Source organism: Falco cherrug, chromosome 5 (assembly GCF_023634085.1).
Source record: "Falco cherrug isolate bFalChe1 chromosome 5, bFalChe1.pri, whole genome shotgun sequence".
In the NCBI taxonomy this organism is placed as follows: Eukaryota; Metazoa; Chordata; class Aves; order Falconiformes; family Falconidae; genus Falco; species Falco cherrug.
Genome location: NC_073701.1, coordinates 56,900,663 through 56,928,317, shown reverse-complemented (window position 1 = coordinate 56,928,317; position 27,655 = coordinate 56,900,663). Strand labels below are relative to the sequence as shown.

General features: G+C 42.4%; 2 protein-coding genes across 8 annotated transcripts in view; one reads left to right on the top strand and one right to left on the bottom strand.

Annotated features, from left to right (window-relative positions):
- Window positions 1-8,175, top strand: part of CPM (carboxypeptidase M) — a 33,033-nt gene extending 24,858 nt beyond the window's left edge. For all 3 annotated transcript variants that reach the window (XM_055710930.1, XM_055710928.1, XM_055710927.1), the window contains 6 exons: window positions 2,333-2,505; window positions 4,005-4,189; window positions 4,436-4,606; window positions 5,426-5,578; window positions 6,594-6,742; window positions 7,501-8,175. In XM_055710930.1, coding sequence (XP_055566905.1) covers window positions 2,333-2,505; window positions 4,005-4,189; window positions 4,436-4,606; window positions 5,426-5,578; window positions 6,594-6,742; window positions 7,501-7,734 — 1,065 coding nt within the window. In that variant the 3' untranslated portion in view covers window positions 7,735-8,175. The remainder of the gene's footprint in view (window positions 1-2,332; window positions 2,506-4,004; window positions 4,190-4,435; window positions 4,607-5,425; window positions 5,579-6,593; window positions 6,743-7,500) is intronic.
- Window positions 8,176-8,852: 677 nt separating this feature from the next.
- Window positions 8,853-27,586, bottom strand: MDM2 (MDM2 proto-oncogene). 5 transcript variants are annotated; one of them, XM_055710925.1, is made up of 11 exons: window positions 27,441-27,586; window positions 26,800-26,872; window positions 24,545-24,619; window positions 24,053-24,186; window positions 23,844-23,893; window positions 22,630-22,694; window positions 22,382-22,475; window positions 19,711-19,871; window positions 18,584-18,739; window positions 16,854-16,931; window positions 8,853-15,370 (listed from the first exon to the last, which is right to left on the bottom strand). In XM_055710925.1, the coding sequence occupies exons 2-11, from the start codon at window positions 26,866-26,868 to the stop codon at window positions 14,801-14,803; spliced, it is 1,452 nt and encodes a 483-aa protein (XP_055566900.1). In that variant the 5' UTR covers window positions 26,869-26,872; window positions 27,441-27,586; the 3' UTR covers window positions 8,853-14,800. The 5 variants fall into 5 exon arrangements, with proteins under 5 accessions (XP_055566900.1, XP_055566901.1, XP_014138816.1 ...); XM_055710926.1 differs by having other exon boundaries at window positions 19,711-19,868; XM_014283341.3 differs by lacking the exon at window positions 27,441-27,586 and adding an exon at window positions 26,990-27,219.
- Between the last annotated feature and the right edge of the window lie 69 nt (window positions 27,587-27,655).

The window sequence follows — 27,655 nt, the reverse complement described above, 5'->3', positions numbered from 1 at the left end:
CACAACTTTCTCTTGTTGCTCTGCTTTATCTGTTTTCCCCTTCTTGTTCTTGCTTCTATGCCCTTTCTTTTCTGGATTTCTTTTTGTTAGGCACTGAGAAGAAGTACAGTATGAGCAGAGGTACTTCCCCAGTTTCTCCAGGGAACAGTCCAGTCTTGTCTGTAGTTTAGCTGTCTCTGTGGTAGGCCTGCTCTTGATGCTTCTGAGTCTGCTAGCTTTATCTCTTATGCCCAGGGCCATGATTTGGCTGACTTCTCTCCCTTCCTTTTACCCCCCTTCCCTGCTCCACGTGCTTCCCAAGATGCCTTATCACCCGGAGTTGGAACTGAGCTGCCTGTACAAAACAGGTTCTGTTGCATCCCTTCTTAAATTTCACAGAGAAAATTTATCAAACCTGCAGAGCAGTATGCTTTCATGTACTCAGGTGCTGCTCTGAAAGCTACTGGCAATGGAGGAAATTAAGTACCTTTTCCCCTCTTTTCAAAGCCCGTTTGCTGTAGTATCTAGAAAAAGAACCGCTTAATTCTGGGCACAGTATATGTATTTGTGTAAAGCAGCTTCATGTAGGAGATTCCTGGATGGTGGCTGCAGGTGACCGGAAGGAGCTGACAGGCAAAGGTTAGAAAACTTGGGAACAAATCTGCTGGGGGGCAGGGTGGGAAGAGATCCTTCTTTTTCCCTGTATGAACAGCATTTTGTTTGTACTTGGTTGCCTTCAAGTGTGATACTTGGAACGGTGTGGTCCGTAGCTTAGCGGAATCATATTTGGCACTATGTCGTTTGCTTGTTTGCTTCTCCTGCAATAAACAGCAATTGCCAGCTAACTGGCAAGACATAGTTTGCTACCAACCTGAACAGCAGCTACACCCAGCCCTCCTTGCCTCATCAGGTACCAACCCAGCTCCTGCAGGCAGAGCTCCTGCTGGATGGTGCCTGTGTTCCTGTTTAACACCCAGAGCACAGTTTGCCACTTAAAATGCACCAGTGTGAAAATTCAACAAATTACTAGTGCAGCAAATGCCTGTGGAGAAATATTTCTCTTCCCCTGCCTGGTTTCACCTACCTCTTACCTTAGCGTGTACCAGTCTGAAAGCAAGATGTTTATCTATGACATCAGGTTCATCCAGTAATGCCACCCCATGTTCCTCTCCATAGGAAAAAAAAAAAAATTTCTTTGCAGTATTTCCACTTCAGTGGTGCAAGACTCATTCTATAAGATACTGAAACACTGTAGCTCTGAATTAGAGCCTGCAGTGATTTACCAGGCTTTGATCTCAGAGATAAGCTATCTCCAGAGAACATCTAGTTGCAAGTCTTGATTTGTTCCCACACCAGCCATGGCTTAGGAACCCCACAGCGCCCTTGAGGCGGGGGTCACAGTGGTGCAGAAAATGCTCCTGGAAAGTATGGTCTAGCGAACACTGCTAGTGGTTTCTGGGGTAGGACAGGGTTGTTCTTAACTCACTGGAGCTGGAACTTGCCACTATTTTGCCTGAAATCTCATGGAGTAGACTAAAGGGAGATGTCCTGCCAGCTTTCACGACCTGCCCAAACTCTACATAAACAAAAATATGTATTTAGCTTTTTCTCTGCCACTGCTTTCCTTGATCTAAAGTCTGCATCCAAATGTCCTTACCTCTTTTTTTCTAAGGATTTATATGTACCGGTTTGGTTTGGTTTCCTCAGCGCCTGTGGTCACGGCATTAAAATAAAGCAATGTAACAGAAGCGTTTATGGGGCCTCTCCTGATCCTGTCTTAAAGTTAACTTCCTATAAAAGGGGATCAACAAGAAAACATCCTGCTCTGCAGCACCCTGGAAGACATGGAAGGTGTCTCCTTCCTTCCTTCTGAACCATCACTGCCAAGTGGTGATGCACGGCACTGACGCTTATGTGCAGGGCCCAGGGTCCCTTGGGCATCAGCACAGAGCTGTCACTCTGCAGCGCAACTGAGGTAGCGCAGTGATGCGTTTCCAGGCGCGCGTGATCTTTAACAGGCAGCCTGTGCAGATTTAGTTTTTAATAAGGCTATGCCTTAGCCATGCAGAGTTAAGCAGTGCAGCTGACACAGTCAGTTTCCCATTACGAAAAAAGCTCTGGTTGATCTGGGTTTAAAATCGTTCAGTGACTACTTTCATCTATTAAATTACTTTACATATATTTGGGGGAAGAGCATAAAACAAAACAGCGTTGACCAAAATACTCTTGTATGCCTTATATGTCTGTGTAATCCAGTATGAAAAACGTGTGAGTGCAAGGTGGTGGGTCTTGTTTTTTCCCCCCTTCTTCCTCTATAGCAGACTTAAAATAAAATCTTTGCTTCCTTATACAGACTGTTGGGAGAGAAATGCTGCTGCATTTGATAGACTTCCTGGTGACCAGCTATAGACGTGACCCAGTTATTACCCGGTTACTCAATAATACCCGGATTCATATCATGCCAACAATGAATCCTGATGGATTTGAAGCTACAAAAGTGCCTGATTGTTATTACACACAAGGAAGGTAAGGGTGGCTTAGGAGGGTGGGAGCAGGTAAAGGAAATGAGTGGGGAGTAATAATTTGAGATAGCCAAGAGACTGAATCATACTTGGTGGAGACGATAGCCTAGAGGATGTGTTAGGGCTAATTTTGGCCGGTGCTGTGGCTGAAGACACAGTGTGACAGCACGGAGTTTATGGAAGACTGAGTCAGACTGGTGTTTATATGTGGTGGGGCTAGAGAAAATTGATCAGAATGGTGTAATGACCTAACCTTTTAGGCAGGAGACTCAGACTGTGAATAGAAGCACGATTACCTATTTAGACCTTTAGGGTGCTACAAAAAAAAGAAGGAAAACTCCACCCACAGGGACCTATTTCAATTGGAGAACTCTGTAACCATTTTTAATGAGAAAAAGGTGTGTATAAGCTTGTTGAATGGACTTCTAGAAATGTGTTTAAAGATCATGTTGAACGCAGGTCTAGTAAGAGGAAGGAGTTATGCAAGCAGAGCTTGCTTACGTGCTCTGCTAATAGCAGTGCTAGGAAAAAATAGTGCTAATAGGTGTTGTGCTAATAGTAGTGCTAGGAAAAAAAAACTTACGCAGAAGAAAATGTAATCTAGCGTTGCATCATGTGCTACTTTTGCATTCTTTAATGTAACTATTGCAGAGGCAAGGGGAGGAAAAGTTTTAACAAGCTAGAAGAGGGGAGAAGAGGAGGGAGTGAGAGAATGGGAAGAAATGCCAAAGGGATAAAGCTGGAATGTGCAGAAAAAGCAAACTCATGAGCTAGAAGCTCTCTTGAATCACTGGCCATGGCAACATCAGAAGCAAGTGAAAAGGTAGTTTAGTTCTCTAAGAGGTGACCAGTGTAGGTCCTCCTTTTTATTAGGAAAGAAATTTATTCCTCAGCAAACAGATAGGACTATAGGACTTTTACGGAGGGTGGTATTTTTTATCCTCTCACTGTCAAATGAACACAGTTTAAATAAGAGAATTTAAAAACTATCACAGCTGACACTAAACACCCTGTCTGCTCTTGTACTGACCTGAGTGAAAAAGAAAGAAAGTGTTTGCGCAGGCTAGACCTTCAGGTACGGGGAGAAGAGGATGCATCCTGTGTTGAGTCAGGTTTTTTGCTGTGTGACAGCAGTACAAGGGATACAGCCACCCGGTAGTTACCTTGGTCTTCGATACAAGTGGGAAAAGCACATACGTTCTTATCTGGCCTAGGTTTTTCTAGTTCACATGTAGGTGTGTGCGTACTATACGCACGTTAAATATTCTTCACTGTTCCCACCTGAAATACAATAGAAGAATTGTTTTATTGTGTCCTGTGAAAATCCCAGTGCTGCCAGAAAGCAAACTGAAGTCCATCTTCTTGACGCTTGAGATCTGCAACGGTCATCTTGCCTGTGTCCTGAAGACATTAGCATGCCACAGACCTTAAGTACTGGGAGGCTGGCAACGTGGAAGTGTCTGTAGGCAAAACAGTAATGGGAATCTCTTCTCTCTTTCTAAGGTACAATAAGAACGGACAAGATCTGAACAGAAATTTTCCTGATGCCTTTGAAAGTAACAATGCTAGCATCCAGCCTGAGACTCAAGCAGTAATGAACTGGATAAAAAATGAAACGTTTGTTCTTTCAGCAAACTTGCATGGGGGTGCCCTGGTTGCCAGTTACACCTTTGATAATGGTAACTCAGGTAAGCTAGCAGCAAACTCTCTTCTCCACAGCTCATTTGGTTTAGGAACACCAGTTGTACCAAAGCAAAATGTTCTGCAGTGCTTTTCCAGCTTTTGAGCTGGGATGGGCAGACTTTGATAAACCCCATCAAAATTCACTGCCTGATATGGCTATCTGAGAGACGTTTATCTTGTATGTAAGCCAGCATTACGTGTGTGTTTTACCAGTAATGAGAGTGACATGGTGGCTTACCTTTATTCTGCAGTTACTGGCTCCCTGAAAGGCTACAGCAGGTCTCCAGATGATGATGTCTTTATTCATCTGGCAAAAACCTACTCTTTCAACCATGCCAGCATGTACAAAGGGAACGGGTGTGACAACAGACAGACCTTTCCAGAAGGCATTACCAATGGGTATTCTTGGTACCAGCTGGAAGGTAAGAATGTCAGTGATTCCTCTTTCAGCTGTTTCGGATATGATGTTCTCAGTTTCTCCTGCCATCTTTGATGATGAAAGGGCTGTGACGTTGCCCAGAGTAGAGGGCTGATGAGGGGAGTAAGTCCACAGATTCACGTGGGTTCCCTGAGCAGGACCTGGGTGTTTGCAGACTCTCCCAGTCAGCAGTTACACAAGCCGCTGAGGCAGACTCTGCTGTCCAGCTGCTTCTGTGCCCTTTCCTAAGGCCCGCATAGCAGCGTAGGTTACACACACGTGCATGCACTGGTGTAGCACCAAGGTCTTGTCCTTTCAGAAGGAAAACCAATTTTCTGTTCATCTACCATGCCTTTTTTAACATTTGATGACTGAAATAGAACGTTTTCATGTGTAGCCAAATCAAATGTGGGTCCTGTGTACTGTGGCACTGCATCTTGCTTTCACGGTCTGAATTCAAAGCCTTAAAAGGCTCTTACAGTGGCTTTGGCGGTGGCAAACGATGCCAGCCTGTGAATGTATCTGTCCCTATTTATTTGGGAGTGCTTGAATGAAGTCAAAGACCCACCGTTCTCAGCCATAATAGTAATTCCCAAAATGCCACTGTGCTTCAGAACACAACACTGTACATGTCAATGGAGTAATTAAGTGGGTTTCCCACAGGAGACTTTAAATAAGAGTGTGGCTTTGAGGCACAGTTTATCTGGTTTACTTTTCTTGTAGGTGTGATGCAAGTACGAACATTTTAACTCTCCTGGTTTTATTCTAGCTTGAACTCAGTGCCGCTTTGCAGCTGAACACTCTGTTTTATTTCACTTTCAAGGTGGCATGCAAGATTACAACTATGTCTGGGGACAGTGTTTTGAAATTACATTGGAGCTGTCATGCTGTAAATATCCTCCAGCAGACCAACTGGAAGGCTTCTGGAGAGACAACAAAGCTGCTCTGATAGAATATATAAAACAAGTACATCTAGGTGGGTATGCAAATGGAGAAGGAGCTTAAAGCAGGCCAGCGGGCAAAGTGGGAGCTCTGCAGCAGCCTGGGTCACTGTCAGAGCTCACAGGTGAGGAGCTCTGGCATGAACTTGGGAGCTATCGCTTCTAAATAGCAAGTGCTACAAGGCCAGGGATGGGTAAGGGAGGAGAAGTTACAGGTGTGTGGGGCGATGGGCACTACTACAGTGGTGCGAGGGGCTTAAAATGCACTGGGGCAGGATAAAGGGACAGGCCCCTGGGGCCGCATTAACATAACCCCCACCCCGGGAGTCCTTGGGGCAGTCATTTATTTCAGAGGTCTCTAAATGTATGTGCGTGTGCACACGTGCCCAATGTTTCATGGGTCTTTGCTGCTCAGATTTTGTATTTTTGTAAGGCTTCTCTAGGTGGGACCTTGACTTCAGTTGGAGGAGAGCTGCTGCTCAGTGGCGCAGCGGTACTTCACAATGAGGTGAAGGGTTTGCACAGATCTGCTGCTTATCTTGCATTTCGTTGCTCAGAATGTCTGACTGCTGGTTTTTTGCTTAAAATGCCAGTGCTGCCTTGAAGGTGGTGTGTGAGAATTTAGGGAAACTACTTTGTAAGCAGACATTGTTGGTATTCTGCCATTGGGAAACACTAGGTAAGAGGCTGGCTTATCTGAAATTAAAGAAAGGGAAGGGGGCGCAAAACCCCCCTAAACCACTACAGAAGAGTGAAGCCCTTCAGTAAGAGACACATACAATGTACGCATGATGCTTTCAGCAAATGAGATTTAGAAGCAGAGATTACAATGCTGCTTTTTAACTTAATGTGAGGGTAAACTTAACAACAACAAAGGATTTTCGATTTAAATTCCCTTCAGTAAGATAAAGTAGGGATATTACTAGATGTGCTCAAAATCAGTGAAGTAGCCTTTGGGTGCATCTAGCAACAAAACAGTCTGACTTCCTCAGAGAAGGAGGCTCACACAGTTACAGGTTGTGATCTTTCTCTCCTCTCCCTCTTTCACAGGCGTCAAGGGTCAAGTTACTGACAAGGATGGGAATCCTATTCCCAATGCCATCGTGGAAGCCAAGGGAAGGCCTCATGTCTGCCCTTACAGAACAAATGAACAAGGGGAGTACTATCTTCTCCTTTTGCCTGGGACGTACGTGATCAATGTAAGTGTGGGGACTTGCTAAATTACTGTTTCTAATTGCATTGAGCTCCTGAGCACAGTGAGGCTGCATCCTTATGGAGAATGAGCTGAACTTGCCCAAGTCATACACAGGAGCTGTAAAAACTCTTCAGCAGATTTAAAAGAAAATGGTATCTTAAAACATGAGTCAGCAGAAGGGAAACTGATACAAGATCTCGAGTCCCCACAGTGTCTAGAGACAAGCACTCATCTGACCTGGGTGGTGGAGCCAGCTGGGACGAGCACCTGGTCCACAGTGACACTAGCTGGAGGCATCTGAAACAAGCCACAGAGGTGTTGAGGAGCTGGAGGCTGGGATCCACATAGCCCCGGGCAGCAACGGGCCAACACCACCACCAGCGACAGTTATTTCCTTGGGCTGAAATGGCTTCTGTGTGGAGGCTGGCAGTAGCTGGTAGCAGAGAACATCTGTGCAGCGCAGGCTCTGCCTGCCGCGGGCTTAGGCTAGAGTGTAATTGCAGGATTCCCCCTCTTGCACAGCATGTGGTGCCCCGTTACAAATAAATGTTCTGTTACGGTTTCCTTCCCAGTTTTGGGGGTTTAGTCTTACTGCTGTAACGTGGACACTTTACTATTTTCTTATTCCATGTCCTCAAAATTTTGTTCAGAACACTTCCTCCTACATGTTAAAAGTCTAAATAAACACATTAGACACTGATAGTATCGCAGCTGAACTCAACGTTTCAAACCAAGTAAGAAAGCTTTCGTGTTTGCTCCTAGGCTACTGTCCCGGGATTTAAATCGATGCTGAAGACAGTGGAAATACCTGACAATACTGGCAATTTCAGTGCTTTGAAACAAGACTTCTCTTTCTCAGAAGTCGCTATCAAGTCAACAGCTGTTTCGTGTCCCAAAACTCCCCTCTACCAAGAGCTCGAACGGACTTCAGCTGCAGCAAAGCCAACTCTGCATATCTTGGTTTTAATGACCGCTATGCTTGTAATTTTCAAATAAAGTCAAGAATGGCATGACACAGCAAGGCAAAATCTTCCTGCACAAGTGTGGCTTTTCAGACAAGGAACTCTATAAGCAAAAGAACGTATGTTTTTATAAACCAAATTCTCAGATTTACAATCGTGTTTACTGTATTTTGTAAAATACTGGCTTGACAATCAAATGTTTTACTTTAATTATAAGAGACTATCATATTTTTCTACGTAAGTATTTTACTCTAAAGAAATTTTGTACAGCCTATGGAGGCAACTGTAGGATTTTGATGCAGAAAGTATAAATACATTCTGAAGAATCTGCCTCAGCCCAAAGAAGTCTAGGATTGCACTGCAAATGTTTCATGAAAGCTCAGGTTCCTTGTTGAACCAACAGCTACTGTGCCACACAGCTGTAAGCGCTTAGCTCAGTGCCCAGTTCTTGTAATAAAGCCACTGCTAAAAATAAGGAATGGTATTTTTACATACTGTCTTTCATACCTGGACAGAGGAACCTGCTCGGGGCTGAAATAAGGTAAAAGCCAGTAACACAGACATGTTGTAAGACAGGAAGATGGAGATGAAGCGTACCTACATGCTGAAGGGCCACGTTGCTGGAAGCTTAATGATAATCTGTGCCATCAGGCAAAAGAGAGTAACTCAGGTCTTTGGTGTTCTCCTAAGACAGAGCTGTTGAAAACAACGTGCAAACAATCACCGACAACTTTATACTGTTGCTGTTACCCATTTTTAACTGAATTTGGTTTGGAACAAACCGCATACATCTCAGAACTGTGTAAGCTGAATAGTTTCAGCAATGGCTTAAGTATGTTCCACAACCCTGTTACTACACTGTTTGGGTTATGCCTAACAAACACCCACCAGAAGCTGGCAGACATGCTCAGCAAGGCGCAAACCTCATCCGGTTAGAGAGGCTAGTTTCAGTGACAGCTGAAGATCTAGAGATCCCTTGAGTTTAACATCCCCCAAAAGCAAGAGACCTGTGAGAAGCCAGCGGCCCAGCAGCTGAGCAAGAGCAGAGCGAGCCTGTGCGCTGGCTCACAGAATTAAAAATCTACATGAAAACCAAGTACCAAAAAAACCTTCTAATGATCAAGTCACTGACGTGAAAAAAAGAGCACCAAGGAGTGTATCCACAAATCTTTATTTAAAGCTTTTAAATGGAACATACTGTTTAGTTTCCTCAGAAAAGGAAAACCTGAAAACCAAAAGACAAACTCAATACACATGACAATGCTCCTCATAAATGGATCTGTGCAATACGAGCCGATATTTGTATTCTCGTGGTTACCGACTGCGGTAGTACTTGCACCGGGTTATCTAGAAGGTATGCACCATAACAAGCTCTTAAAAGCGTGTTCATCACCTAGAAGTAGTGGCAAAATTGCATAGTTATTTAAATTCACTATAAACCAGTCTCTTGAACAGTCATTGCAGCTAGTAGCCGGACAACAAAGTAAGACCTGGCTTCTGGAAAAGCTATTTGGTATTTTCGTATTGTGTAATCGTCATGTCAACAGCCACTAACTGAGCTCAAAACCAAGAACTGTCCTTTAAAATCAGGCTGTTAAGTTAAAGCAACATCTACTCAAAAGTGGAGCAACACCTTTTTTTAAGTACCACCAACAAATTTTACATGTAGGATATATCTATATACACACACACACATATATACACATACTACCAAGAGGGATCCACTTGAAGCTTTCAGTGCATCTGTGCTAAATACAAAAAAAGCATACATTAGTTAAAAGCAATTTTCGTGTTCACTAAGTGCAGCCCATTATTAAAAGATACCTTAAACCCAGGTTTCAGGGTTGGGGAGTTTCTTTTTTGCTTTGTATTGTTTGGCAACCTTTAAACAAGTAACTCAAGGTAAGACTTTGACTCGGGTATGGAAGAGCAGAAGAGTTTGGTTGGTGGGGCAGGTAAGCCCCCTGGAGCTGGCAGGCACCTGCCAGCCGGGAGAGCCGATGCTCTGGCCAAGCGCCGGCCTGCGGGAGCTGGACGTACAGCGCAGGGGGCGTGCGTTAGAGTACAAACATGCTACACCACGCGCCTTATGAAGTACAGGTGACCCTACGTACACCCAAAGCCTGCATCTACTTGCTGGCACCACGAAGGACAGAGCGGCCAGCAGAGCTTAGGAAAGGTACCACCACAGCCCTCCCACAAGTCCCATGCACACGGTCAATGCCCTTTTCTGCAGGGAAGTGCTGCAACAGCAAACGTCCCTTTTTAGGCCAGCAAAATGTCCTTATCGTCCTGGGGTAACTGCTGCCCCACCATACCTGTGGCAAGTTATCAAACTGAATAAATTAACTGCTTTAAAATTATAAACTCTACTTCTAAAGTTATGCCCTAACACAACAGTAGCTTTAGATTAAGATGGGGTAGAAAAGTTCTTCACCTCTATATGAATTATATTTATTCAGTTTAGCTTATTCATTTCCATTATGCTTCTAATAATTTTCTAATCTCTCTTTTGTAAGATCGCAATTTTCTGAAACAATTATTCTTATTGATGCTTCCTGTAAGAATGAGGAATTGTTTTTCCTTCACAGTAGTCTCTAAGGGGGAAAATCTGCCTGAGTCTTACATGTAGCTTCATACCCACACAGACAGACATTGCAGACAGTGACATTTAAACAAATTTACAGCCAACAGAACTCCGTCATAAAAACTGTACCACGCTGTTAGAATAAACCTAGCACTCTTCATACAAAATTCTGTAGCACTTTTACCCTTTCTAAATTGAACTGCCAAGCAACGTGGCAGCCACAGCCTCCTGCGCAGTACGGCAGAGCGCACACTTCTTCCAGCGTGCTCCTTAGGAACACCACAACATTCAAGGGGCGCTGCTCTATAAAAAGCAGCATCTTTGCAGTGTGTGTCCAGTATCCTCAGCAATCCAGCTCCTTGTTTCAGCAATGCAAGCTTTTTAAAGGAGAAAAGCAGCAGACTTCATAACTAATAAATCTTAATTGAAGACTCAGTATTAAAGGTTGTGACATATTTTAATATCAATGCTTCTGGCCTTTCTGAGAAATGTCACACGTAGAAATAAAGCAATTTTGCCACCTGCCTCGAGTACATCACCTTGCACCTCACTTCCTTAGGTCAAAAGTTGAATTTCAATACTAATAAACAGCTACGTAGTGAAACAAGTTGTATTTAATCAAAAGGTGGGTTGATTGTACTTTATAAAATATAAAGAATAAATGCAAGTTCTTGTAGCATCTGTACATAAACACCATCGACCTGAAGTGCACAAAGGAACAGACCAAGAGAATTATTGAAAACTGCAGTCACATTTTGTCAGCATCTTGCCATCCCTTCAACTTTCTTGGTCACATGTTCAAAAGGAAAAAGCAATTAACACCAGCTGCAAATGAACCCTGAAATCCTTCATCACATCACTGCATCTTCCAGACCATCACCTCTGACATTAGCAGCACAACGAAACAGTCAGTTTCTTGGCTGTACTTGGAGATGGCATTCCAAATGGAAACAAACACTATCACAATATTCTCACTACGCTGATGTTGCACCACCCTCCGTCGCTATTTAATAAACGTTGCTTGGGTTCAATGCAGAAGTTGTTTTAAGGGAAGGATAAAAGAAAACAAAGCCATAGATCTTGCATGCCCCTCAATCTGAACATGATCTGAGTATTTATGGTAATGCTACAATTTCTTAAATATTTTGCTTGTGACTGATTTACTAAGTATGCATGTTTATGTATCTACACACGTACCGAGACACTAGTTCAATAAATTAAAGCTCAAGACACTAACTGTGAGCACAAGAATATTTACAAACTGAAATAAATTAAAGAGCAAAATGTGTGCGATATTAAATAAGGATCTCACTAAGTAACAATTGTCAACTTCTGTACTAAAAACGTGGCTAACTTCTGTGCTGCTACCCAAGGCCAGAAGCACATTTACAGGCCAGGAAGAAGAGGGCGAGGAGCAGCAGGCTGGTCACCACTCACGCCACGCACACGGAGCGCAGGCCGGGGCGATGGCGCGGAGGCAGACCCAAAGGTTCAGCCACCCGGACTGAAGACCCAGCTGGGGCTGGGGTGACAGCACCGGGCTCACGGCGCCACACGCACACAACCCCCAGACCAGAGGCGCACGCACATGCCTGCCACAGTCTCCTACCTGAACTGGACTGAGACACCCAAGCTCATCACTCCCTTATTTGTAAGGCATGCTTTGGGAAAAAAACAAAGGAAACCCTCAGGTCTTGCTACAAGTTTTCAAGAATACCGAGCCAGAAAATGTAATTCAAAACAAAAGATTCACTCCCACATGGTAGTTTAGCCATAGATGCAGAAATAAAAATGACCCATTTCCTCTGCATTGTACGGAGCGAAAGGTACTTCCAGGCTATTCTCCACAGCAGAAGACATGCAGGGAGGTACAGGTTTAGATTCCAAAAGGGACAGCCTATTACGCTGTGTGCTCTCAGTTTATCTTCTGACAAAAGAGAATGTTACCGGGAAAGTACACTGGTTTTCAAGAAAAATCCAAAGCCGAGTGACTGAACAGCAAGGATCATTGCTCTGACAATACATGCCTTTTTGTGAGCAGAGTTGTTGGTTGTGGTGGTCGGGGTTTTTTTCGATCAGGGGACTGATTGAAAAGAGAATGCCAAGAGTGGGATGGTATAATTTGTCCCAGCAGGAACTAGGTAACAGCACCTGCTCCCCACCCCCACCCACCCCCACCTGCAGTTACACAAACACCAGTGACTAGAGATGGTATCACGCTGACAAAGTGTTAAGGCATAAGTGACAGTACAACTGACAAAGCCTTTTAAGCACAGTCCCCAAGTGATTGATCAATGCTTCTCCTGAATATACACACCTACAATTCTCTCTCAGCTGCAGATTCCAGACTGCAATACAACCAGTTTGGTTCTGACCTGCAGGTGCCATGGAAGAGCCTCGCTTTGCTGTACTTGTTTATCAAATCCAAAACTAAGAAAAATAAATAGTAAGCAGTGTGACTTAAGGCAGACAGCCATCTGGTGGAAGCATCCCTACTTCAAAAAAAAATTAAGTACCTGCCTAAAGGACTTCTCTATCTGGAGCTGAAGGATTATTGATCCCATGAAAGGTCTCTGCTGACCAAAGAACTTCAAGAACTTCCAGACACCTGCTGTCAATTTTTCAAACTGCAAGGGGCAAGAAATTTGCAAGTAAGAATGTGAAAAAACTTGCAACTGGGTTTTACATTTTGTTTACTTACAATGAATTATAATAAAACTTCAGATACACCAGTGACTTTTAATAGTATTTTTCAAAAATTGGCTCAAATGTATGAACAAGACACAAGCGACCCCAGTAATTCAGTCTACCTATGAAGGTATTTCTTTGCCGGCCGAGTCTCTCCCATACAGCTTCGTGTCCCTTTCCTAGGTACTTTCTGAAACCGAGAGACTTCCCTTCCAGGCATTTGCAGCCCTGGGTTACAGACACTTCATGCTAACTACTTTAGCTCTGACATGAAGGCAGCTACAGCGGTAAGAGTCTCTGTGCAGACGCATCAACTGTTTTGTACCGGTGGTGGTGAGGAAGCCGTTTCACTTCGGCCTGCAGGATGCACAGCACAACTTCTGTGTTCTTGGCACTCCCCTGTCTACTTACGGATTTGCCATTCTCTAATGGGCAGATACATCAGCACCTACCTGTAAAATTAAAAGGTGCTAAAATAAAACAACTCCTTTTGTAACCTAGTTTTCCAAAGGAATAAATACAACTCACTGGCACAGAAACTCTCCACCTGAAGAACAGCTCACAGGAGTAATCAAACTAGACCCTGACCATACCTGAGCTTACAAAAACTGGCTCATGCTACCTACTCTGAATGCACTACAGAACTGAGTCGGTTAGTAGGCTCCTTAATAAAGGATCTGGTCTGTTTCACAAAGTTTTCGTCAAAGTGCAGGGAGGAGACAAGAGCTAAAAGCACTAAAGGACAGGTCCAGTGAGACCTGTTTTCAGTTGGCCAAACACCTTGCAACAGATTTTCAGAGTGTTTGTGATACAGATAAAACCAGCTAAGTTGGGAAAAGTACTGAATTTAAAGAATGTCTATGTGAACTAGAATTACACAGCTTATTCGCTTCTGTGGATGGAGGTGAACTTTTTTTTCCTGTTTTTATTAAAGCAAATGTAGCGGTCAAGCTGCACGCTATACTGCTGAAGTCAAAAACTAGTGCAGAAAAAGAATACGATTGTCCCACTAGTATTGCCTGACGACTACATGGCGTCTCCTTCATTTATCTTACCTGTTCGTGTCTTTTCTCGCACTGCTAAAATAATCATCGGAATAGTACAGACCTCCAAACCCACCAAGCATTTTAAGAGCCAGTTTCTCAGGACGTTTAAAAGATAACTGTAAGACAGAACTCTGATCAATGACTTCTCAGGACACACACAGTCCTGAAGTTTACAACGCACACTATAAAAATGAAAGACACACAATACCCTTTTCTCTTTCTAAAACCTTAAAATTATTTTCTATTGCATCTTCCCCCACTTTCTGCTAAGATCTCCCCCGTAATTTACTTGGAGAAATTTAAGTTTTGGGAATGAGGAGAACAACATTCTATTTATTTATTTAATTGACTCTGCGAGGGTTCTGACTGAGCCTGGTGAAGACACCAGGCAACAGATAGGGGAATTTGGAGAATCTTCTATCTTCTTAAGAGGAGGAACTCAAAAGAACTCTTCAACATGTCCCTCCTCTCATAATTACTGAATTTGGGTTTTTAATGAGCGTATTTAATCCACTAAAACAAGTGCTCTAACTTGAACATAAAACACTTTGAGAGGCAGGTAGTTTACAGGAATTGGTTACTTCTATTGAGACGGATTTAAAAATCTTCCAAGTTGACTCATGAACATTAGGCTAACCTCCAGTGCATTTTTTTCAGCAATTGCTTTTCATACCAAAGAGACTCAAAATATTAATTTTCCAGTAAGCATACAAAAATAGTTTCTTACTCTCTTAACCAGTCTACGAAGTTCCTTTTGCTGCTTTCCAGTCAACATCCATCTAACTAAAATAAGTTAGTACAATCATTTGTATGGGCTGTCTGCATACTGGGCAGGGTTTGTTCCTCTTCTTAAGTTTTCTTGCGCACGTGAAACAAGACATGAGGTGTCCTGTTTTGCCATGAACTATGCAGCCATTTTTAGGTCTGCTCTGACATATGACGCAGGGCTCTATGCTGGTAATGGGCAGAGTGCATTCCATGTTTTCCTCTTTGTCTTGCATCTCTCTCTTCTCAGGTTCCTTATAGTCCTCCTGACTGCCGCAAAACATGCTGCTCGATGTTGATGGCTGGGAAAAATCTTCACTTTCCTGGGACTCTGAAATTTGTACTGCTTTATCCTCGCTCTCCTCCACAGCTCGTCCTTTATCTTCAGTCATTTTCACTTTCTTGCAGTCAGGAACATCAAAACCTTCTTCAGACTCTAGAGGGAAGGAACTTTCCAATTTGCTCTTTTCCAGTTTATTACTTTTTTCATCTGGAAGCCAATCCTCACGAAGGGCCCAGCATCTGTGGCAATGTCGTGGAAGTGGAGGATTCATTTCGCTACATTCGGGACACTTCCAATAATCCTTTAGTGAATTAAAGGTTGGAACAGCTTAAGCTACTTGGAATGCTTACAACTGAAGTATTCAGAGATTATAAACAATTTATTACTCCCAAAATAATAACTATCTTGAGCTACTGACTTGTTTACAATTTTAAAATTCCATTCAGTGTTTGGCCCCATTTCATGGTTCTAGATTAAAACAGCCTTGATTTTAAAAAAAGACTGATTTTCTTTCTTTTTGCAGATTTGTGAAATAGAGGTAGAACAATGATGGTTTATTATTTCCTATCCAAAACTGAAGAAACAAGACTATAAAGTCTTCAGAGAACCTCATGAAAAAACTTCCTTCTGATAAAATAGCCACCATTCCCGTTATTTTCAACAACAGACTTCCGAAACTGAAACTATTAAAGATTGGAGGGACGTTTAACCTGTGGTATGCTAAGCTGCTGGTGTGCAAACCAGTCGGGTGAGGGCACTCTGACACAGTAGTATTAAAGAATAGAAAAAGTCAGCCATTTTAAAAAAAAAAAAGAAAAAAACAGCTGAATCCCTCTCAAGAGATTACACCATACACTATGCTGAAAATAAGCCACTATCTTATTGAAAATATTAATTTTTAAGGAGACCCTTTGAAATAATGCGTGCCATAGCAGGAGTAAAAACAAACAAAAAAAACCCCCAAAACCTATTTAGAAGACTCAAAGCACTGAGTCCTGAATAATATCAGTGATATCAAAAGCTTGAAAGACCAATTTCAATTCCTAAAAAGCAACATATTTTTCCATACATAAGTAGCGCTATGCTTTTAGGTGGTGGCTAGCTCTGCCTTCTACACCCTCAGTCCTACAGACCATCAAGGGACTGAACACTTCAGACAGTTTTGGACAACAGCTTTATTCAAGCTTCAACTGTGAAAAGCAAATATATACAAAAAGATACACTGCATATTAATTCTAGTGTGTGGTTTTTTTCCCCACATATGTCTACATACTTTGCCTCAAACCCCTGAATTTCTTCCCACACCAAAAATGGTCTCACAGAATTTAGAAAAAGCCTCACTTAACTGTTCTGAAAACAGGTTTGTCTTCGTATCAGTATGCTACACATTAATTCAGGTTTGACAATAAAACTAAGTATTATGATTTGTAAGATTTTTTTAAATATATGCATATGCAACTAAGATATTTTTTTTTTGCATTTTGTGCAAAAGGTCAGATTTAGACTCCAAGTAATTTCCTTCATTTAAGTCAGTGAAACTAAGTTTTTAATGGATTAAGTAGTTTACTAATTTTAAATAAAAAATAAATATCAAGGTTTATTAATAATCACATGTTCAACAATTAAAATACTGTCTTGGAATCTTTTCTTTAAGCACAGAAGAAAAAGTCAATTTAATTCTTAAAAAAAAAATCACTGGTAGCAACAGAAATCACCTATACTCCTTGATCTACTCTGTCAGTTCACCCAACTTGTGATGCTTTGCCAGTAAAGTTTTTACTCACAGCTAGAGAAATCTCTGGATCTTCATCAAACGAATCAGCATCACTATCGTCATCCTGGTAAATAGTCAACTGATATACCTGGTTTAAATAAAAAAAAGTATTGATGTAACTGTTTTTTTGGCATTCAATTAAAAATATGACAGATTTTTAATTCAACAGATTTTCTGACAGATCTCTAATACATTAATTTACATTAGCAAGTAACTCCACAAAATCTGATGACTGGTTTTGGGGCATTCTGTTCACACTTGTAACACGTAAGTTTGAAGAGACTAGACAGACAGAAGGTACCACTTCCTAGAAGAGGTGCTCCTTCCCCTCTGCTCAGCACCCGTGAGGCCACACTTGGAGCACTGTGCCCAGCTCTGGCCTCCTCAGTGCCTGACAGATACGGAGCTACTGCAGAGTCCAGTGAAGGGCCACCAAGATTACTAAGGGATTAGAGATGCTCTCACATGAGGAAAGGCTGAGAGATCTGGGACAATTCAGCCTGGAGAAGAGAAGGCTCAAGGGGGTTTTATCAATGTGTGTAAATACCTAAAAGGAGCAGGTAAAGAAGATAGAGCCAGGCTCTTTTCAGTGCTGTCCAGCAACAGGACAAGAGGCAACTGCCAGAAATTTAAACACATGAGGCTCTGTCTGAACATCAGGAGAAACTTTTTTTTTTTTTCTCTTTTCTTTTCAGTGAGGGTGACTAAGTACTAGCACAGGTTGCCCTGAGCAGCTGCAGAGCCTCCATCCTTGGAGATATTCAAGTCTCTGGACATGGCCCATGGCCATCAGCTCTGCTTGAGCCAGGAGGGGTGGGTAAGATGACCTCCAGAGGCCACTTCCAACCTCTGCCATTCTCCAATTCTCAACAATGCTGTTGGGAGCAGGGGCACACCTCAATCCTTTCTTTCTCCAAATCACCATCTTATTTCAGGGTGCAGCTCTGCAGCACTGTAACACAGTGTACATCAGTACAGTCAGTCCCATTCAGCCTGACAAGTATCACAATCATGTAAGTCCCTGGTGAATTCTGGCTCTGGTATTTACCCAATCTTGCCATAGGCTGATTCACTCACCTCTTTGGAGTAATACAAAAGTAACTCGGGGGGTGGGGGTTGGGGGGGTGGGGGTGGGGTGAGTTTCCCATTTCATTCCTAATATTCCAGGTATCTAGATCTCTGGAAAATGATGTTAATTGCAGTTTTACTATCTTGCCTCCTAATAGAAGTTTCTAAAATTGTACCTCAGCATCTCTATAAAACATTTATATTCATGAAGGCAAATGAATCACAAATACCCCTTTTTGCAAAGGGTTACTAGGCAAGTTTTCATTCAGTATAAAAAGTGTTGTCAAAGCTCAACATGTACTTCCATAATTAAAAATGGAGAAATACACTCAAGCAGACATGCTACCATCAATTCCAACAGCTACCGTGTGAAGCTGAAGAGACTTTTCCAGACTGTCAAGAGTCTTTTTCACAACCTGCAGAAAGTCTTAGCACCATTCTGGTTACTGCCTAGTGGGGTGTATAATGGTGACCCAGCTGCACAGTCTTGTAATTTGACTTACTGAACAACTGGGTGCATCTGTGACATGGCACATGTAGTCCTGAAATAAACCTGAAGTGTTACTTCTTGCTGGAACCTCAAGACGAAGTATTCCTGTAGAGTTTCCTTCCCCCTCTCACTACCCTCCCCCCCCCCAGTCACAAAAAACCCAAACAGAATAAATCGTATACCTCATCATCTTCATCTGTGAGCTCCTGTCCTTCTTCATTATGGCTATAATCTTCTGAATAAATAGACTCAACTTCAAACTCTACACTGAACTGGTCTGAAACAGAACTGTGGTCAAACCAATCGGAGTTTTCGCTTAATGAACTGGCATCAAGATCCTGAGGGGGGAGGGAAAAAGTACACGCTCAACCTCACTAGTCCATATCCATAACCATTCCTGTTAAGATAGCTTGTATGGTAAAACTGAACTATCAAGTTTAATTAGCTATGGAAGAAATGAGACCAGCTGCTGTTAGACAAAACAACTTTTATGAGACAAACCTATACCAAGTAGGTAAAAATAAAGCTAGATCTGAAAGCCTTTTGTCAGTTCTGTAATAAGAGTCTGCAGTCAACCTACAGCCAGCTTGGAAGACTAGAGGTACTGTTTCACAAAGGCTCTCCTAAAAAGTGGGAGAACTGCAAGCAGATGCAGTCTTTTGGCTACATGTCATTAAATTCTCTATTCTCATCGACTTTATTAACCTTGAGACAGCAGCTAATCAATTATAAAATAGCAAGAGTTAAGATATATTACTAGTTCTGTCAATTCAGAGTGCAGCATATGACTATGAACACTGTTAGTTTAGATCTTCGTAACTTAATATAACCACAGATATCTGTCTCAGTGATTCCTGAAGACAATAAAAAGAAAAGCGAAGGGTTGGAAAATGAATAGTATATCATCAGGTCACTACTTCGTTCCGTTACGGAATCTGTACTGGAGCTACCAACTATTCCAAATTGTGGAATGTCTGTGACTGCTCTTCTTCTCTTAGCATTCTACAGAATACTTATTTTAAAACACAAAATACATCTGGCATTTTTTCAATACATGCCAAGCAGAAAGAATCTGTTTTTAAAAGAACAGTTGTAGTTAATATATGAAAAAAAAATTACTTCAGCTTTGTCAACAGATCTACAAAAGACCCCACTCCACCCACACAACTATTCTTTCAGCCTCTTTTCTTCCCTCAGATACCATTGAAGGCATTGCTGCTTTTACTTAAGAACATTATGTTTTAAGATGCAATTTGCACTTGTGGCATCTGCAAAATTTGTACCACAAAAATATATTTTTTTGACTTACAGGAATGGAAAGAGAATCTGTTGAATCACTGCTATTGCTTCTTTCACGGCACAGACCACTGACTACACACCATGAGAGACTTTCATCAAACGTCAACGAAATGCTGTCTGACTTGTGTCGTTTTCTTCTGTCACTATGCAGATCATCTGAAGAATTTTCTTCTGGGCATATTCAAGAATTTTTATTACGAAAAAAACATCTATGCAATGTGCAGTTTTAAGCTTAACAGAAGCGTAAAATATAATGTTACTTATGTAACAATTTAAGAAAAATAAAGTAATTCAGTATTATTTTGTGGGGGAAAAAAAGTACACCAAAAACTTGTTTAAAGAAGACACAGAAGCACTGAGAAACATGAAAAAAAGAGAAACATTCCTGAAACCAGGATTTCAGGGGCTGGCTTTCCCCACTTGTCCCATCAGTACGGCTTGTAAATGGCAGTCTCCACACGCAGGAAATAATTGCAAATTTGGAAGCATTTTTACTCCACTTCACACATGACATGTTAAACCCCTGGTAATTTTAAGAAATGCAGTCAGGATCTTAATTGTCCTAGATCCCTCTACAGTCAGTAGACAGAAAGGCACTTTCAGAGGGGTCCGAGCTCATCCTAGAATTTGCAGGGAGACAGCAACTAGCTCCCAGGTAACACACATACAAAGAACCTCATGCTATGCATGATAAGTAAGTTCAGGTTCAAGTTTCGGACACCTCAATGAATTTATCAGTTAATAGTTGCATTATATGCAATTACTCAACAGGATTTTGGTAACAAACCGTTATGACTTTCACCACACTAGCAAGAAAATCTTCAAGGCATACTGTATGAAAACTGAACTCGAAAGCATTGCTTTAAGCTGTGCTTACTAGATACGCTTCGTTGGAAGGCAAAAAGACAATGCTTTTAAAATACATCATGTTTTGAAACAACCACCTATGGCAGTGTAAGGAGCAGGGGGACAGCATTTTAGGGGTAGGCAAGTCAAAATTCAGCTCCGCTTTTAGGCGCTGTAAAGCCAGTATGTAAGTGCAGCGGAGTGAAAACCTCCCCCAAAGAGGCCTGACACCTTGGTTCATCCAACAGACCTCAGTAAGAGCCTGCTGCCCTCCTACAGGTGCCTTCTGCACCCACCCTCTATTGCCCAGCTTCTCCCTTGCCTTGAAAACACACCCTGACAATCCACAAGTCTTCAAGTCTTGAATCTTTCATTGTATAAGAAAAGAGAACAAAACACTTGTACATACTTTGAGACTTCTCTTACTTTCCCTTGGTGCTTCTTGGCTCAGCCCCTCTCTTTTCTTTTTCCGCCCTGAGAGCCCCACCAAATTTGGTGCCCCCAGGCCCAAGGGTTGCTCCTGTCCATCGTTGTCCTCATTTAGTTGTCATGGCTCCATGCTGTACTGATACTGTATCACCACAAGGTTTCTATACACTACATAAGCGGCTCCAAAGGAGCCGCTACCATCCCAATTTAACAAGAATAGTGGTTTAAAAGGAAGATTTCCTATAAATTAGAAAAAAAGTGTATATAAAAACACTATATTAAAAGAACTTTTAAGGTTGTAACAAACTAATAAATGGATGCAAAGACAAGAGTTAATAATCAAGCCTACAATAAGTAAGCACAACACAGAACCGTATTTGCTCTGGGTCATGCCTAAATATTACAGGTCATGATGTTTAACTGAGACTTTCCATCCCTTCACTAGTTTTTGTTACAACATTAAAATGTTCTTTTAATTTAGTGCAAACCGCTCAGCAATGCAGCACAGTTTCTGGACTGACCAACATAAGTGGCCGACGATGAACACAAAAAAATACTACACACAAGCTGAGGAACTGAAAAATGTTCCCAAGCAACTGAAGAAAAGGGAATTCTATGCAGTGACGGAAGGCAATCACTGCCTGAGTAATTACAACCACCAAGTCATGAGGTAACAGAGGTAAGTGATGGAACAAACTAACGTTAAGAAATTCCACAGAATAGCATTTAAGTAGAACTGTAGAGAACACTTCCACTGAGAAACTTCAGTGTTATTTATGCTGACCAGTTGTTATTTGCTGATTATTGGAAGAAATATTACGGATTCTGAAAATGTGTTTGTCAGCGATTACTGAATAACCACAGTAAAGAGAAAGAGGATACAAATATGATGCTTATGTAACCAGATGTTTTAAAAAGCGCTTAATGAACGGTCAGGTATCTAAACATATCTGAACTCATGCCATATTACTACCTGACCTCTGATACCTGCCACCGATCGAAATCCAATGAAAACTAGTTTTAGAGAGCAAACAAAATGTAAAAGTTTGTGGCTATCTACAGAGGGAACTAAAATGAATTTGACTACACCAGTCTTATAAACAAAAAGTGTTCTCATCGTGAAGACACCACAACTGATTAAGTCCTGCTGATGTGAGCAAGTTTAACAGATCTGTGGAACAAGTTACTCCATCATGTTACTAAAAAGTCTGAGAGATCCAAACTGCAATATGACACTGGAGCAACACAAGGAATTGTGTATTTCTTCCAGACTGAACATTTTGTTTTAGATAAGCAGAGAAACATGAATAGTATGTCAGCATCTTTTAAAGTCAGTAAGGCAACAGAATGTACTTTTCCTAAGCGGCCATGCTACTGAAAGCTCTGCATCATAAATCTGCACATACCAGATTCACTGTGTGTTCTCCTTCTAGTAGATGTAGTTGGTCTGGAAGTCACATTTGATGAAGTCTGCTTCTCTTCTAACTCTTGCATGGATTCCTGGTTAACAAAATACTGAGTAAGCCTGAGCACAAGTATGTGGTAAAAGGCTAGAATCAACTACCTGCATCTAAACCACAGACACTGTCATGCAAAACTAAGTAGAATTTATACTTTCAGAACATTTATTTAAAAAAAAAAAAAAAAAAATCACCGTAACATTCTCTTCTTCAAGCCGAAATCTGTCATCATCTTCAGGTGTGTCAGCAAGCCCAGAGTCTGAAACCAAACCAAACACCATAATACAGTACAGCAGAAAAAGTTAGTTTCAGGCTCAAAAACATTACAATAAAAGCAAGGGAGAGAAGTTAACTGCACACAGCATTTACAAAGTAAATTCTATTTAGAACTTAAATTCAGACATTTTGCAAAAAAATGGAAAAATCAACCCCGTTCCTTTGCTTTTCAGGTGTGTGCAGCACTCTCCTTGTGACACTACTAAAGTGGGAAAGTGGGGAGGAAGAAGAAACCTCAACTGCAAAAAATTTTATTATAAATGTCGACAAGTGAAGGCTGTGCATCAGCTGGGATTCTGCAGATATGAAAGAACACAGGCAGGAAATATTTTTCACTTCTTCCTCTCCAAAGTATATTTTACTAGCTATCATCTTATGGGAATGCTGAATTAAAAAGACATAAACTAGAATAAAAAAATATTTGTTATTAATTATATATGCTTACAACCAGATGGACCCTGAATTAATAAATTATCTTTCAAGAAAAGAATGTGTGAGGTAATTTAAATCTGCAAGTGTAACAATAAGGGATAATAAAGAGAGCCTGTTTCCCACCTTTAGCACCTAACACTTGCCTTTAGGATTAATCAGAAACAAAGGGTGTCTTAATACGGATTTAGAAGCCAATTTACAAAATAGCTCCCCTTGTCTAACTTCTGGTTCACTCCTTACATTCGTCAAAAATTACCACTATATTGAGCATTTTTATACTTCAGGAAAGATAACTGTAAGAAAAAATTCTCCATTTATGCTACTTTTTTAAATGTACAGACCTTTTAAAATAGGACTCAGTGTAGCTGAGAGTGACCAGTTCTAAATGTACTCCACACGCAGTTTTAAAATCGAAACACAACACTACTAACAGAAAAAACAAAAAGCATTTGCCCCGACTTCATTAGTGGCATAAGTTCAAGAAGCTATTTTTGTCATATTAGAAACTAATTTTGCAATGTAGTCCTCTGTGTTCAGCTCTACACTTGCTCTGGTTCTAGTCAGACAAAATTACAGAATAGCTAATTATGGAGAGATCAAGGTTATCTGATCACTACATGCAAGATACATTGATTGAAGTTAGTTACATTTTCTCCACTAGTGTTTCCCAAAACAAAAGGTCCTCCCCAAACTAGCTTACCTTGTTGATTGATTGCTATCAGATTTCTGGAAATCATTGAATATAGTCTCCTTAGGCAGGGATAAAGAAAGAGATGTTGCAAATTAGCTACATGTAATTGCAAAAGACAGCTTACCATCTCTGAAGATTCAAAGAGTTAAAAAAAGGCCATACGCGTTACGTTCTCCATTATTTCACAACCAGACTCTCAGAAAAGAATCCCATTTTACCTGTGTTCTTTTACTGAAAAGCTTGTTACTCCAAATAAATCCCCCAGGAGATCATTTGCACAGTGTACAATATGTTGCTGTTTTTCATCATATAATTGTTTAGACATAATATATTGTCCAAGATAGAATATTACCTGTAAAATAAATAGCATATACAGACATTAAATACCCAGGTTGATTCAAGTGTGAGAGAAAACACATTAAATTCATTGAAATTTGCTCTTCTCATAGATTGCCTAAAACTCCCATTTGAGGTACAATTTTCATCTATCATTCACCCAGTACTCCGCTCTTCTATAGATCACCAGATACTTCTGTTCACATTTTGAGAAACTAGTTTCTAAACAAACACCACCTAACCTGTCAGCAGGAGAATAAAAACAATACCTAGTCTTAATATCTTCTAGATAAGCCACAAACTCATTCACCCAAAACAAAAGAACAATCTACAGTATTCACTGTAATCTACCTGTAGTGATTAAAAGTTCTCACCTCCTTCATAGTAAAAGTGTCCTTTTCTGCACCAGCTAACTTTAACAACTTCAACAATAGTGGCTTTGGTTTAACCTGTGTGGGGAAGAAGAAAAACAGAATGCATCAACTATTCACCAAACAAAACACTGTTTAGAGGCTGGCTTCCTCCTTCTGTATTATGTCGATATACAAACACACAACTACATTAAAACCTATCCACACACAAGATTTTTTGACTTGGCAGTTAAACTTTAAAGAAAATAACAGGAACCAAATCATATTGAAGTCCTCATACACTGTCAGCACAAACCCTAATCTTTCATCACTGCATAAAGACTCCTCTACTTGAACTACAGGACTCATTTGGTAGTTCAAAGTACACGGCTGGGTCCTAAGGAATTCAGCTTCACTCCTTCAGTCACTACAGTGAGTGACTCCCAAAGGGGATGGAGGAAGGCAAATGGACCTTTGTGACTGTCAGGTCCAGAGTGCAAGTCACAAAGCAGAACACCGGTCCACCTCTTTCCTCGTTTCTTCCTGTGACAGTTGCTGGGTTTGCATTTGCCTGCCAGCTGGGCTGCAAATCTCTGAAGACTTTTCTTAACTAGGATAAGCACACCCCGTATGTACTTCAATCACTCCTACGTAGCAATGGCCCATCGTGTGCTAGCACAGTTACATGTGCGGCCAGTCTATGACAATTTCTGAGGTTGAAAAGGGAAAAGTTTAAAGTTTTGGTTTTTTTTTTTTTAAAAAAAATCACTTTCCCAGCCCTCTTTTTTTATTTTTCTTCTGGCCCAAGCTGCGTCCAGATCCCATTCATTACACTGTTCCATAACCAGCTGTGCCAGTACGAGGGCAGGAGATGAGAACAGGCTGCAGTTGCTGCCACAACTGCGAACAAAATGCCTGTGAAGCCACTGATGGTTCCCACTGCAGTATATTCTAATATTGCCACTTTTAACAGTACATTAACCATTCTAAAACCAGGCTAATATTATAGCTATCCTAATGTATTCCCTAAAATTAAAAAAAAAATGTATAAAATGCTTCTTTTCTAGGAAAGTGAATCAGTGTGAATCAAGTCTCATAAGACAAGGAATAAATGCCTAACGGAAGGGGGGGGGGGGGGGAATTTCCCTACATTCCATTTCAAGTATCTGCTAAAACCAACGTTTAAGTTGTAGTTCATTAACAAGAGATTAGTTCCATGAATTACACATAATGAAAACAATAAAGCTTGTGGACAACCTTGGATGTCTATTCACCCGTTCTTAAGTACTGAATTATTTAGAGCGTCTGGCATATATTACAGTTTCATAAAGGAAGCAAACAATAACTTATTAAACTACTAATGACAGCTGAGCATAGGAAAGCAAAGAACAGTTTCAGATCTCTGAATCCACAACCAGACCCATGGGTTCAAGATGCTTTTACTGCCCAGCCCTCTCTCCCCGACTCCTGCATGTATGAAGTTCTTGACAATAGCATCACATTATGACAACTTTAAAAAAAAAATAAACGAGAAAAAAACATCAACTTCAAACTGTCTGCTGTTCTGCTATTCACTTTTTCGAAGTTGTTATTGGTCTACATTTTTAAATTTTACCCTTCTACAAGAAGTAATCCACTTCAAGCGTCGCTATTCACATGCCTTTTTAAAATCACATCTCAGGTCTAACACACAGGCTTCCACCCTGAAGAAAACTTACCACCCTCAAGAAAACTTAGTCAGAAAGCCAGGACAGCAGAACTGTCACTGTATGATGGAAAGCCTAGATACGCAAAGTCATAAACACAGACCAAACGAAGCCTCTTATTACAACTTCCTTATGAATTCCAATAAAGGATAAAATGAAAATGCCGAAGTCGAAAACCTTCAGTTGTAATGACAAGATTATTTCACAACGTACGTTTTCCACAACGGAGATCTTCCACAACCCTTCAGTTATGAACTATTAACAATTCTCACCACCAAATACTTACCGTGATCAAACCGGACCATAAAGTTCCTTTTTATTACAAGAAAGCAACCTGGCCATCAAAAGTCTCCAGGAAACAGAGCCCAGGCCTAAACCATCACCCTCAGGTCTCAACCACGAACGAGAAAGATTTGCTTCACAAGTACGGGATCAAACCCAGCCCATCTTCAGCGGATCTCCTGGCTCTTCGCTACCCGGCGCTGGCTGAGCGAGGCTGCTGCCCTTCTGAACGAGCAGCCAGAAACTCTGCAAAAAGCATGAAAAACTCGCGCGTCCAACAGAGCTACTGACCAGCGCCTCTTGCTCCGAAGCGGTGACAGAGGAGGCATCCGTGAGGGAGGACATCTTGGTATTGCACATTTGCCTGCAACGAAGGGGGGGAACAACCTCACAACGCGGCACACAGCTACACAACCGGGGTCGTGCCGTCCCCGCCCCGAGACGCGGGGGTGCAGCCGCCACCCCGCCTGCGCCCACTCACCCTTCGCCGGCCGCGGGTATCTGGGCCGAGTCGGGCCGGGCCGGGTCTTATATAGCGCTGCCAAGAGGCGGCATGTCGGGGCTTAGCTCCTGCGCCGGCCGCGGCCCGACATGCCCGAGCATGACCCGGCACGGCGCTGCCGAGTCACTGCGGGAGGCGGGCGGGGGCTGACGCTGACTCACCGCGGCCGCCAGGACCGGACGGGGCGGGGGGGGGGCAGCGGCGGCGGGGGGCGGCGGCGGGGAGCGGCGGCCCCGGCCCCTCGCCCTCCCGCCCCGGCCTCTCCCCCCGCGCCGGCGGAAGCCAGAGCGCTCACCTCAGCGCCGCCAGCGAGCTCCCCCGCCACGCCGCAGCCGCCCCTCCCCCAGCACCGAGGCCGCCTCGCGCGAAAAGCGACCCCCGAGCGGCCCCCCAGCCCCTGCCCTCCCAGCGAGCCGGGATCCCCACGCACCACCAGCCGCGCCCGCTACCACTGCCCGGCCCGCGAAGGGCCGGGGCCGCTACCACGCCGCAGCGCGCTCCGTGACCCACGCCGCCATTTTGGCCGCCGCGCCGCGCGGCCCGGCGCTCTCCCCAGCGCCCCCTAATGGGCTCGGGGCAACGCGCGGGCCTGAGGCGACGCCGGTGTCACACTGGCGGCTGCGGGCCCCGCACCGGCCTGCTCGC